At 43.5% G+C, this 14,027-nt stretch overlaps 1 protein-coding gene across 2 annotated transcripts in view; it reads right to left on the bottom strand.

The window, feature by feature from the left end:
• The window catches only part of ncapg2 (non-SMC condensin II complex, subunit G2), a 69,752-nt gene that overhangs the window by 3,105 nt on the left and 52,620 nt on the right, over positions 1–14,027 (bottom strand). For both annotated transcript variants that reach the window (XM_037545091.1, XM_037545089.1), the window contains exons 21-26: positions 12,357–12,456; positions 10,462–10,652; positions 8,656–8,796; positions 4,141–4,244; positions 1,000–1,100; positions 362–464 (exon numbers count right to left, since the gene is read on the bottom strand). In XM_037545091.1, the coding sequence (XP_037400988.1) occupies positions 362–464; positions 1,000–1,100; positions 4,141–4,244; positions 8,656–8,796; positions 10,462–10,652; positions 12,357–12,456 (740 nt within the window). The remainder of the gene's footprint in view (positions 1–361; positions 465–999; positions 1,101–4,140; positions 4,245–8,655; positions 8,797–10,461; positions 10,653–12,356; positions 12,457–14,027) is intronic.

Raw genomic sequence — 14,027 nt, 5'->3', positions numbered from 1 at the left:
ATCAGACCGGTATCGCTTCCGGCTGATACGAAAGGATATACTACTATATGAGGAAAGCAAGCGTAATGCCATCTCTAATAATTACACAACTTCAAATTTTTAAATTTCATTCATCAGAAAAACAACATCATTAGGACTAAAACGTCCTTGAAAATACTGTGATTGTGTGCAAAACCATCATCACTGGCAAGAACGTGCTAAAGAAGCAGAGCTGCAGAACAGACTTGTTTACTGCTGAAATTCCTTCCTAAGTTGCTTCGTTTTTTTTTCTTTTCACGTCTTTCACTCCTACGTGCTTTCAGCACATTGTGTTTTGAGAGAATAAGCGATACACTTGTTTTCCTGGAGGCTGAGCCTTTACCTCTGTGTGTGTGCCGGGTCCTGAGCTGTGATGGAGCAGTGCTGCAGGATCTGTTTGTGGACAGAAACCGCGATGCTCTTCAGATCCTGCTTGAACTTATCTGCTGTAGAAGATACCACAGTTAGAATAAACACGCCACAGTGATATTACATTTCGCAGCTTTTATATAAAACACACAATGAAAGACAATTTACAAGACAAAAAAACTGCAGACTTTATATATAATCTTCTACATAAACTTCTTCATCTAGTGTGGTATAATTATCAAAAACATTAAAACAACAGACTCCAAGCAGAGTGTTATGAGAAAACAAGGGGTAGGGGCGGATATGCTGAGAGTGCGGATATGCTTTGTGTTGTGATCTCATTGAGTGGCGTTTAGATGCAGCAGTGCTAGATCAGAGCTATTCTCTCTGAGAGGTATAATTACACATTCTCGTCAATTAGTGCCTATACAGTTAATTTAGTAACAAGGCACTCGTTTCTAGTTTACAGGTTCTCTATGTTTGGCTTAAATATGCCTGTTTTGTAAGACGGCCCACCACTAAGACCAGGTCTACACTGCGGCTGGACTGTATTTTGTCTCGTAAGCTGTAAGTCATCAGGGCGTACGAAACGTGTGTAGCAGAAACACTTACTTTTTCTAACAACGGCCAGAACGTGCGTGACCGCAGCCAGTCCTGCGATGCTGTCGATGGCCTCCGAGTCCACAGAGGAACCCGTTTCAGACAGGAAGCACCTACAGGAAATTTCAAAGTTGAAAGCTAATGAAACGAGCACACTTGGATTGCATCTCTTTTTTAAACGGCCTATTGCTGATTCTGCAGCTGTGAATTGTAGCAGTTATATGTCGTTAGGTTTATGGTACATTTGAGCTAACAAGCACCGTTTAGTGCTTTGGTCTTAAAATGATGGTCCAGCAAAGCAAATCTGATTAATTTTCCCGGGTACTTCAAATGTAGTGGATCAGCAAAAACCTCGTTGGTGTGTAAAGTTTGCTTCTTTAACTCTGTACTAGAGCTATGAGGCTGATGTAGCTAAGTAAAGGAAGACCTGGAGGGGTGTGATTGGGAGGAATGGCCTCTCTGATCTGAACCCGAGTGGTGTTCAGTTTTTGGACTTCTGTGAAAACCACAGTTTGTCCATAACAAACACCATGTTTGAACACAAGGATGTCCATAAGTGCACATGGCACCAGGGCACCCTAGGCTGCAGTTCAATGATTCACTTTGTAGTCGTGTCATCGGACTTGCGGCCATGTGTTTTAGACACTTGGGTAAAGAGAGGAGAGCTGAGCTGTCACCTGATCACCACCTGGTGGTGAGTTGGATCAGGTGGTGGGGGAAGATGCCGGTCAGTCCAGGCAAACCCAAACGTATAGTGAGGGTTTGCTGGGAACGTCTGGCAGAAGAAACTGTCAGATTGATCTTCTACTCACACCTCCGTCAGAACTTTGACCAGATATCAGGGGAGGTGGGGCACATTGACTCAGAATGGGCCATGTTCCGCTCCTCCATTGTTGAAGCGGCTGACTGTAGCTGTGGTTGCAAGGTAGTTGGTGCCTGTCGGGGCGGTAATCCTCGAACCCGGTGGTGGACACCCTGGTGAGAGATGCCCGTCAAGCTGAAGAAGGAGTCCTACCGGGCATGGTTGGCCTGTAGGACACCAGAGGCAGCTGGCAGGTATCGACAGGCCAAGTGATCTGCGGCTTCAGTCGTTGCCAAGGCAAAAACCCAGGTGTGGGAAGAGTTCGGTGAGGCCTTGGAAAGTGACTTTAAGTCGGCTCCGAAAAGATTCTGGCAAACCGTCAGGCGACTCAGAAGGGGAAAGCAGTGTGCCACTAACACTGTATATAGTGGAGATGGTGTGCTGCTGACTTCGACATAAGACGTCATTGGGCGGTGGAAGGAATACTTTGAGGACCTTCTCAATCCCACCAACACGTTCTCCAGTGAGGAGGCAGAGTCTGGGGACATGGGAATAGGCTTGTCCATTACTGAGGCCGAAGTCGCTAAGGTAGGTAAAAAGCTCCTTGGCGGCAGGGCTCCAGGGGTGGATGAGATCCGTCCCGAGTTCCTCAAGGCTCTGGATGTTGTGGGGCTGTCTTGGCTGACACGCCTTTTCAACATTGCGTGGACATCGGGGGCGGTACCACTGGATTGGCAGACTGGGGTGGTGGTGCCTCTTTTTAAAAAGGGGGAACGGAGGGTGTGTTCCAACTACAGGGGAATCACAGTCCTCAGCCTCCCTGGTAAGGTGTATGCAGGGGTACTGGAGAAGAGAGTCCGGCTTATAGTCGAACCTCGGATTCAGGAGGAGCAGTGCGGGTTCCGCCCTGGTCGTGGAACACTGGACCAACTCTTTACCCACTCCAGGATTCTGGAGGGTTCATGGGAGTTTGCCCAACCAGTCCACATGTGCTTTGTGGATTTGGAGAAGGCATTTGACTGTGTTCCCCGGGGTATTCTGTGGGAGGTGCTTCGGGAGTACGGGGTACATGGCTCTTTGCTACGAGCCATTCAGGCCCTGTACAAACAAAGCAGGAGTTTGGTTCGCATGGCCGGCAGTAAGTCAGACTCGTTCCGTGAGAGTTGGACTCCGTCAGGGCTGCCCTTTGTCACCGATTCTATTCATAATTTTTATGGATAGAATTTCTAGGCGCAGTCAGGGGATGGAGGGTGTCCGGTTAGGTGACCTCAAGGTCACATCGCTGCTGTTTGCAGATGATGTGGTCCTATTGGGGACATCAGGCCGTGAACTTCAGCTTTCACTGGATCGGTTTGCAGCCGAGTGTGAAGCGGCCGGGATGAGGATCAGTACATCCAAATCCGAGGCCATGGTTCTCAGGCGGGAAAGGGTGGAGAGCCCTCTCTGGGTCTGGGATGAGCTCTTGCCTCAAGTGGAGGAGTTTAAGTATCTTGGGGTCTTGTTCACGAGTGATGGTACAAGGGAGCGGAAGATCGACAGGCGGATTGGTGCTGGGTCAGCAGTGATGCGGGCTGCTAACCGAAAGAATAAGATCGCGAATACAAGCGGCCGAAATGAGTTTCCTCCGCAGGGTGTCTGGACTCTCCCTTAGAGATAGGGTGAGAAGTTCGGTCATCCGTGAGGGACTCCGAGTAGAGCCGCTGCTTCTCCACGTCAAGAGGAGCCAGTTGAGGTGGTTCAGGCATCTTGTTAGGATGCCTCCCAGACCCCGGGGAAGACCCAGGACACGCTGGCCTGGGAGCGCCTCGGAATCCCCCCCCAGGGAGCTAGTGGAAGTGGCTGGGAAAAGGGAGGTCTGGGCCTCATTGCTTAGGTTGCTGCCCCCACGACCCGAACCCCGGAGAAGCGGAAGATGATGGATGGATGGATGGATGGATGGACGGACAATACTGTGATGTATACTGAAACCATCAGAAATGTATTTATACTGTTATATAAATGCCTGGCCACATTGCCCAACACTGGCTGCTATTACAGTTTTTAGCTATGTGATGCACTTTTGTCCATGTTTACAGTTTACAGAGATCAGTCGGTAAAAGTCAATACAGCTTCTACTTTGTCCATTCCAAACAGTTAAATCTCAGAGAAACTAAACACTGTGATGCATTTCATGCATCGTAAAAATGCCCTGAAGTATCGTGATATAATATTGCTCGTTATTATCGCCCACCCCAGTCAGTAACGATGCAAATTTTTTGCAAATTCCAATCATTAGCAGTTGGTGATTAACTTAACTGACAAACCTACACTGACAGACTTTCACTACCACTTTAACATGTGTAATGTGTTACCTGGTAACGGCTGGTGATTTGAGTATGGTTGTAATGATGGTGCTTGAGAGGGGTGGTAGGTCTCTCGCTGTCTCTGGGGTCATCACCTCTTCAGGATGAGACAACTGCAGCAAGGGAGAGGAAATTTCTACAGTCATTTTTCCTTTTCTATTGCGATCCATGTACAGTTTATAAGCAACCCAGAAGACATGGTGTCATACCCTATGATTCATTACATGTGCATTCCGACCTACTTCCTATACTGGAAGAAGAGGAAGACGCTTAAGCGATGAAACCTGGCAGTGGTGACCAGACACTCCCTTACCGCTACTGGCAAATCATGCTTCTGTACCACTACTGAGAATTTTCATCATTACCTTTTTATTACAGACTGTTTTCATATCTTGACCTTGGAGAACTGAGGTTTATTGCAAAACTCCTGTGTACATAAATGGACATTTCACCTTTTTAACTCCAAAACGCACCGTCGTATTCTTTACTTCATAAATTTCATATTTTATAAGCTTCATTCAGAAGGTGGGTGTCATATGAGAACTGTAACTCTCTTTATTTAAGTTTTAAGACTTTATAAACTATAATACAAGAAGCTGAACTCACTTTTTATTTATTTATTTTTTTTTTTTTAACTGAAAGTCGCCCCCTTTTCCCACAAAACTGAGCTATAAACTGGATCTCACATGATGTGAAAATTATGTTCATAAAAACTACAAAGAGAATCTAAGATTTTTGGCTTTCAGCAGTAAATTGTAAGCATTTAGCAAATGATCATAAAACAATTTCTGTTAATTTGAGGGAAACGTTTACAAAATTAAACAAAAATAAAAAATTACATTTATTTCATGCAGTTACTGAATAATTTCCCTTACAATTTGGGCATGTATATTCAGATGGAAAAACCGATATATGGCCACAAGCCTAAGAGCTTAATCCTACTGGTATTTTGGACTGAGAGTCTGCAGACTTAATTACATTTAGACACAGACCGACTTAGACTGCGAGTTATGAAGCTGTGTGTGGGCTGAGTAAGCTGCAAATGAACTGCCCTTCTTGGGGTCAATAAAGTCTGAATCTGAATCTGCACAATGTGCTGGTATAATGACAAAGACATAGTATTACACTGTATCGTATTGTGCTGCGTGGCTGTCCGGACCTGATCCATAGGATCGAGATTGGTGCTGATCCAGGCGTATTTGAATGGCTTTCATTTCCACTACATAAAACAGATTAATGCCTGCTGTATTTGATTCTGCTACTCAAACCAATTGGCTGACAAAGCATGGACACCAAGGTTTTGTGACCCTTGTACAGCCTCCTCATTGTGTTCGACTTCATCAGAACTGTTTTGAATTAGTTTAACAAGCAAAGTGACCTGTTCTTTAGTGGATGTCCGTTGATGGCTCCTCCACAGCCAGGGAACAAAAACAAAGTACTGGAACTCAAACAGGCTTATTTTAGCTGATACCTGACCTATTACACCTGCTGGGACATCTCTGTGGTGCTGTGGTTGGTGTAGTGTAGTGGTTAACACCTCTGCCTTCTACACTGTAGACTGGGGTTCAATCCCCACCTGGGCAAACACCCTACACTATACCAATAAGAATCCTTGGGCAAGACTCCCAACACCACCTTCACCTACTACACTGTAGACTGGGGTTCAATCCCCTGCTTGGGCAGCACCCTACACTATACCAATAAGAATCCTTGGGCAAGACTCCCAACACTACCTTCACCTACTACACTGCAGACTGGGGTTCAATCCCCTGCTTGGGCAGCAACCTACACTATACCAATAAGAGTCCTTGGGCAAGACTCCCAACACTACCTTCACCTACTACACTGTAGACTGGGGTTCAATCCCCTGCTTGGGCAGCACCCTACACTATACCAATAAGAATCCTTGGGCAAGACTCCCAACACCACCTTCACCTACTACACTGTAGACTGGGGTTCAATCCCCTGCTTGGGCAGCGCCCTACACTATACCAATAAGAGTCCTTGGGCAAGACTCCCAACACTACCTTCACCTACTACACTGTAGACTGGGGTTCAATCCCCTGCTTGGGCAGCACCCTACACTATACCAATAAGAATCCTTGGGCAAGACTCCCAACACCACCTTCACCTACTACACTGTAGACTGGGGTTCAATCCCCTGCTTGGGCAGCACCCTACACTATACCAATAAGAATCCTTGGGCAAGACTCCCAACACCACCTTCACCTACTACACTGCAGACTGCCAGTCTACCAGTGTAAAATGATCAAATTGTAAGTCGCTCTGGACAAGAGCGTCAGCCAAATGCCATAAAAGTAATCTCTAAATTTAATACCTCTAGTAATAAATAAAAAATTTTCCAGACATTTTATGTACTTTATAAAGCCTTTAAGGGTCTACAGGAACCCTACTAAACCTTGTGGCTGTATTGTCTAAGAGAATTCATCCCAGGACATCGCAACTATGTTCCAAAACAAAGTACAAGGAGCTGCTTCAACTGAAACTCCTGAAGATTTTATCACTGTGACGGATAAATGAACCGAACTGATCTGAGCATAAAACGGATCAGCCAGACAGACGCCAAATTGAGGCAAGCAGACAGAACGAGTAGAACTAATAACTAAAATAAATAAATAAATAAATAAATAAATAGCAATAATAATAATCATTATCATTAACAAACAAACACACACAAGGACAGACATTAAAGCCTCCCCTCCTTTATTCTCACCCAGAACCATATAATTAGATTCACAAAGCTGAATTTTATGACTGGGCTGCTAATTTGACATAATTTGCACCAAAATCAAACGCTAAACCACATAATCAGATCTAATTAGGGTTATTGCAGCAGCAGAATAAAGTAACACTGGCCATGAGTTATCGTTTATTCTTTTTCTGTGCCTGGATGGATTTTTCTTTAGAGAAAGCCGAAGGAAGCCACCCATATCGCCTTCTCTCAGCAGCTCGATGTGACGGCAAGTCTGTTCTTCCTGAAGAATCATCTCATCTCCGCACAAGGACTGGAGTTATTCTGAAGACAAAAGGCAGCAGAACTCCTAAACAAAGACGGCTTCTTGCTCCAGTGTGTCTAGTTATGTAATTAGGACGTCTGCTATAAACGCACATTGTAAGACGTATTGATCTGACCCATTTCGACGTTTGAGTATCTGTAAGAGTTTGAGCCGTCATTTCATGTAATCGTGGAGTGACGAAGCAGCAAATGCTTTAACTGAGTGGATCAGACACAGCAGTGCTGCTGGAGTTTTAAACACCTCAGTGTCACTGCTGGACTGAGAACAGTCCACCAACCAGAAATATCCAGCCAACAGCGTCCAGTGACCACTGATGAAGGACTAGAGGATGACCAACACAAACTGAGCAGCAGCAGATGAGCTGTCGTCTCTGACTTTACATCTACAAGGTGGACCGACAAGGTAGGAGTGTCTAATAGAGTGGACAGTGAGTGGACACCGTGCTTAAAACCCCAGTAATAGTTACCGATCAGCATAAATTCAGTGGCTGCTAGTTTTATTCAATATTAGTAACAGCAGAATTGTTGATGACACCCTTCGTTTAGCTTTATTCACTTTGACTAAAGCTGCTTTTGTTCTGTTACTTTAATCATTTGCAGGCTGGCTGTGATTTTCCTTTATGGATATACAGGCATATGGAAGGTCCGAACACTGCAGTTCAAATGATAAGTTATTGTTGATTTTCTGAAGACTGGGTGAACATAAGCACGACCTCTACAGAGAACACAAGACATTTTTCTGAAAATTAATGCACAATTTAAATTTTAAGCAATGGAAAAATATGAACATAATAATAAAAGATAACAAAATATAAACTATGCCATAACTTTTGCCCAGGCCAAACACACACACACACACACACACACACACACACACACACACACACACACACACACACACACACACACACACTTCATTTTAATGCACATTTACTGCTTATTTGCTCAATTTAACATATTTGAGAAAAAATAATAATAAAAATGTAACATTTTCTCTCAAATCTGTTAAACTGAGCAAATAAGCAGCAGGTGCGCATTAAAACGTGCAGCCGTGTGTCCTCAGTATAGGATAATTAACACTTTACACAACCTACCAAATACATAAATAAACAGAACACCTAACTAAATGATTTCCTGGTTCATATCACCGCCCATTCATGCTCAAGCCTTAAAAAGTGTTTCAGCCTGGTCTGCTTTCTCAATAAGGGCAGCCAACCAGAATGGAGCTCATTTACATAGATCAGTCTTAAGGGCACAGTAACAAAGCTGTTTAACTCTGAGACGGAGAGAGGCTGGAAAACTGGCAAGTTAAAGTTAAATATGAACATTTTTGGCCCATAAAACAGCACTAATTGTTATACATGGACCTCAAGGGGGAAAATAAAAGGGAAAATGTAGGATATGAGCCCTTCAGCACATCCGAATGGGAGCTTTAAACGGAATCCGTACATTTCAATGACGAGTAACCGTAGGAAAAACGCTCCGACCTTCTGCAGCGTCCGGCTGGTGTCGATGATGACAGCGGCGCACAGCGAAGAGAAGACTCCAGACACGACCTCGGAACTTTCCGACGCCAACTGGGTCACCAGCAGGAAGTCGTGTAGAGCATCTTCAGACGAGCAGCACAGCTACACACACACACACACACACACACACACACACACACACACACACACACACACACTATATTAACACCGCTTAACAGAACATCATTTATTGGCCATTTTATCAGAAACACCTACAGAGTACAAGCACTGTGCAGCGCAGGTGTGCAGACTGTAGCTCACCTGTTGATGCAGCTCATATTAATCGTTCTCTAGACCTTCATCAGTGGTCAGTTTCTGACCACAGAGCTCTCGTCTGGATATTTTTGGGTGGTGGTCCACTCTCAACCTCGCAGTGACACTCGGTCACACTGATGGGTACTGCTGGGGATGTGCACGGATACTTGAATACTCGGTTAACAGTTCAAGGTGCCAACATTGGAGTATTTGGTTCGCTTCGTCACAGGAACAGCTCAGTGAACCTCGGGAGGCAGAGCTATAGTTACAGCACTAACTAGGCCAAGTACTCTGACCACTGTTAGCCACGCCAAATTAAAAATATATCTCACTGATAAATCAGCATGTTGGTGTATCATCAACTGGGGAGAAAAACAATCTCACTTAGAAGACCTTGAGCCCTCATGGACATCTGGTCAGCTCCGGTAGCTCATCCGAAGAGGCTGCTGAAGTACTCATCCAGCACAAAAACCTACCGACTTCCGGCAGCTGCTTTTTGGATAATAAAACTCTTCCTCTGTGTGTGGTGTGCATGTCTGTGTGACACCAGTGAGAAGCAGAAGGTGGGTCTACAGTCCTACTTCATATTTGGTCCTTTTCGCCTCCCTGCAGAGAACCTGAGGTCCGTTCTTGGTCTCTTACTTGAACATCAACATTAGTCTGAATACACATCCATCCCAAGTAAAAACTCCAGTAACACCGCTGGGTCTGCCGCAGAACCGGCTACTGCTGTGCTGAGAATGGAGCACCACCCAAATAATACCAGCGTCAACAGCGGTCCTGTGGTCACACACTCACCAGGGATGAATGGGGTACAGGGTCACTAATAAACTGCACAGCAACAGATGGACTAATATATATATATATATATATATATATATATATATATATATATATATAGTGTGTAATTATACATTTCCAGTTATATCCTAAAGGTTTGGACACGCTGGTCAAGTGACCAATAATATTTATTGATTTTCAAACTGAAATTAAGTTACACCTCCTCTACAGAGAACGAGTGTCTACACGTTTTAATAGACAATTACTCTTTATTTGCTTACTTTAATATATTGGGTGGAAAAAATAATAATAAATCATATATATTTATCTCCAAAGTGGTAATTAGCTTTGAAAGGAGGTTAAAGGAACAAGATTTTAAAATTTCTTTAATTTTAGAGCCTTTCTATTGGTCAATTAATCATAGAAATGTTAGCACAGCGTAAACAGCCATGTGCATTTTCAAACTTAAAAAAAAAAAACATCACCTTTACTTCTGATATGCTAAACTCAGCAAATTAAAAAATAATAAATCTGTGCACTAAAGTGCTCAGTAAAATGTCATATATGAGTGTGCTCTTTGTAAAGGACCCGTCAATCTATTTTCACTCAGAAAACCAATAAGACGTCATTTGACCAGGGGTGTTCAAACTTATTGTATATAGTATATATACTGCATACAGCGGATCTATAAGACTGGGGTCTAAAGTGACCCCATTTCGGTGCTTGTCCCACCTCCTGACCCTCTTCTTTGTCCTTCCGAAGTCGGTGTGCCATGACCTCCAGAACTTTCTGGAAAATGTTGGTCACAATTCGAAGAGTAACACACAGCTGCTCCTCCTGGGCTTCAGTGTTACGGGAAAAGCTGTCCTGAGCCACTTCAGAGAGCACCGACAACAGCAGCGGGACGCACGTGTATCCTTTCTCTAGAGGAGCAAACGCACATGGTTTGGTTTAGAATACATCAGGACATGGGGGCCATGTCCCATATCCTGCTTTGGATAAAATACCCAATTGCTTTTGTTTTCTCTGACCAATATTGCGGCTGCGAAGTTAAAAGCCCAGGCCTGTTTAATTGGCCAAGAACACGAGCACAGAGAATTTTTCTGGCTTGAGGCTCAAACGCTGAATAAATGAAGTGTGACAGACCGACAGTCAGTTTTGGTTGTGCTGTAATGTCACAGCATTGGGTTTTGGGTCACTTCTGATTCATCTGAAATCATCTACAGGCAGTTCTCAAGCTCTGTGTTACTGAATATACAGATTTTTTTAATAGTCGTTCAGACAGCTTTGCTGATGATGTTGATCAGGGGTATTCGATTCAAATTCAGTAAGGTCCAGTTAGAGAAAATGTCCTTAGGCAAAGATCTGGAACATCATAATGTCTAACTAACATCATGACTTAGTGCCATACGGTGTTTACTGAAGTAACCTAGTAGTTACATCAGCATTATATCTAGTCAACAACAGAACGTCAAATCAAATAAAGTACAATTCAGCAATATTTCAACAACATTTGCCACTTTTAGTTCACGCCATGTGAAATGACCTCACTTTCTTCTCTGACTGCTGTTTCTCGCCTCGTCCCTTCCCTGTGTGGCCTCACTCACTCGAGTCTCGGAGCTCATCGTAATGCACAGGTCTGATTTGCTGAGTAGCGTCACGTGATATTTACCACGCATACAATTGAGTTTCTCGGCCCGTTAATTCGGTACCATACCGACTAGAAAAGTTACACAGATTAACACAGGACCACCCAATGAAATGAAATAACTCTCCATAGTTTATCACTTATAGGTCCAGGACGGCCTTTGGGTCCGGACTCGGACCGTGGTCCGCCTTTCAGTGACCTCAGGCTTAGACTATAATGGAAAAATGCAGCACTTACAATTTGCTAAATTGCACTCTGTCAAATGTAATGTAAATTTAATATACATTTAAATGTAAATACAACTAATCTTTCAAACCTACTCATATGCATCATATTATCTGATATTATCAGATAATGTCCCATTTATGTTACACACATTGGTGTTGGTTTCCCAGAAAAAGTTTAAGCCTAGTTCTGGACCAGATTTTCTTTTTAGTGGACGACCTCTATTCAGAATGCTGCATAATCCCAGACTAAACTAAGGCTTTCTTTAGGCTAATCCTAAACCAGCTCTAATCTTGAGCTCAGTGACGGATCCGTTTCTAAAAACGAGGCATTGTAGTTTAGTCCTTTTAGGTTAGTTAGTTTGTTCCTGCAGCTTCTCTGCAAAGTCGAGACATTTGTGCCCGTGTGACCATGTCCACTCTCTTGGCGACTGGCTGGCCACGCTCAAATACTGTCAGACTTTTGGAAACATCGTCATGGCAACTGCTGCGACTTGCAGAAGAACACAGGACTGTATTTCCTGGACAGGGTTGACAGAGCTCAGTAGTAGCCCGACTCACCTGTGGTACTACGGCACAGCTGTAAAGCACTTACCACTAAATCACAGGACTTTTCTTTAAGGCCTTTCATTAAGACTAATTTATTAAGCAGGAGGCTTGTGGACAGTTAATGTCTACGCAGATAAAGGTTTTGTTTTTGGTCAAAACACAGACAAATACCAACGTTCCTGAGGGCATATGCATGTGCTTCTCACCAGACAGCAGAACACAGGAGCTGAGCTGCAGGACATGATCGTTGAAATCGGCGTCTCCCAGGGCAACACGCACCGCATCCCTGCACAACGTCAGACAGCTCTGTAGAGAGAGAGAGACAGAGAGAGAGACAGAGACAGAGAGAGAGAGAGACATTTACATTACCATTAACCTCCCAAACATGTACTGTTTTTATAATCTAAAGGAGGACCAAGTGCTGGTTTACAAGAGTGAACCTTGAAGCTTGTAAAGCTGTCTTTGTAAAGCTGTCTTTGTAAAGCTGCCTTTGTAAAGCTGCCTTTGTAAAGCTGCCTTTGTAAAGCTGCCTTTGTAAAGCTGCCTTTGTAAAGCTGTCTTTGTAAAGCTGTCTTTGTAAAGCTGTCTTTGTAAAGCTGCCTTTGTAAAGCTGCCTTTGTAAAGCTGCCTTTGTAAAGCTGTCTTTGTAAAGCTGTCTTTGTAAAGCTGCCTTTGTAAAGCTGCCTTTGTAAAGCTGCCTTTGTAAAGCTGCCTTTGTAAAGCTGTCTTTGTAAAGCTGTCTTTGTAAAGCTGCCTTTGTAAAGCTGCTTTTGTAAAGCTGTCTTTGTAAAGCTGTCTTTGTAAAGCTGCCTTTGTAAAGCTGTCTTTGTAAAGCTGCCTTTGTAAAGCTGCCTTTGTAAAGCTGCTTTTGTAAAGCTGTCTTTGTAAAGCTGTCTTTGTAAAGCTGCTTTTGTAAAGCTGCTTTTGTAAAGCTGCTTTTGTAAAGCTGCTTTTGTAAAGCTGCTTTTGTAAAGCTGTCTTTGTAAAGCTGTCTTTGTAAAGCTGCCTTTGTAAAGCTGTCTTTGTAAAGCTGCCTTTGTAAAGCTGTCTTTGTAAAGCTGTCTTTGTAAAGCTGCTTTTGTAAAGCTGTCTTTGTAAAGCTGTCTTTGTAAAGCTGCTTTTGTAAAGCTGCTTTTGTAAAGCTGCTTTTGTAAAGCTGTCTTTGTAAAGCTGTCTTTGTAAAGCTGTCTTTGTAAAGCTGTCTTTGTAAAGCTGCCTTTGTAAAGCTGTCTTTGTAAAGCTGTCTTTGTAAAGCTGTCTCTGTAAAGCTGTCTTTGTAAAGGCCCTGTTGCTCTGAAAAAAAAACGCACAGAAACAATAACAGATTCTCAAAAACCTGATTAATTCTTTAATTCATAAGAGCTTTTTTTAATCACTCTAGTAAGGACAGACTGTAAACAGTCATAGAATGACGCACTAACATACTCAAGAACAGAGATCCAAGTCTGGAGATGAACTTCATGAAACCATGCTGTCGCATCAACGCAGTTACAGGAAAACAACAATATCTTTGAACCGTGACTTTACATTATTGACACTCCGTTACACTTTACAACACAGGGGGTCCTCGGGTTACGTCCCTACGTCGCGTCGTAAACCGATGTTTGGTGCAAGTGGAACATAAATACCGTAAGCACTCATCCTATCCTAACACCCATCCTAACACAGTTCCCTGCATAATTATCAAAGAACACATTAAGGAAATATAAAATACGTCTAGTAATGAAATGAAGCGGTAATAAAAACAGTCGTACGCGATCGTTATCTTTATAATCGTAGCGACAGTCGAACGACTCAGTCCGAGCGACCGGCCAATGTGTGTCGCCGTTTCCCCCTCATCGGATCGCTTAACGATATCCAATTTCACTTCCATGGTG

Source organism: Pygocentrus nattereri, chromosome 2 (genome assembly GCF_015220715.1).
Source record: "Pygocentrus nattereri isolate fPygNat1 chromosome 2, fPygNat1.pri, whole genome shotgun sequence".
Taxonomy (NCBI): domain Eukaryota; kingdom Metazoa; phylum Chordata; class Actinopteri; order Characiformes; family Serrasalmidae; genus Pygocentrus; species Pygocentrus nattereri.
This window is presented reverse-complemented; position numbering and strand designations above follow the sequence as displayed.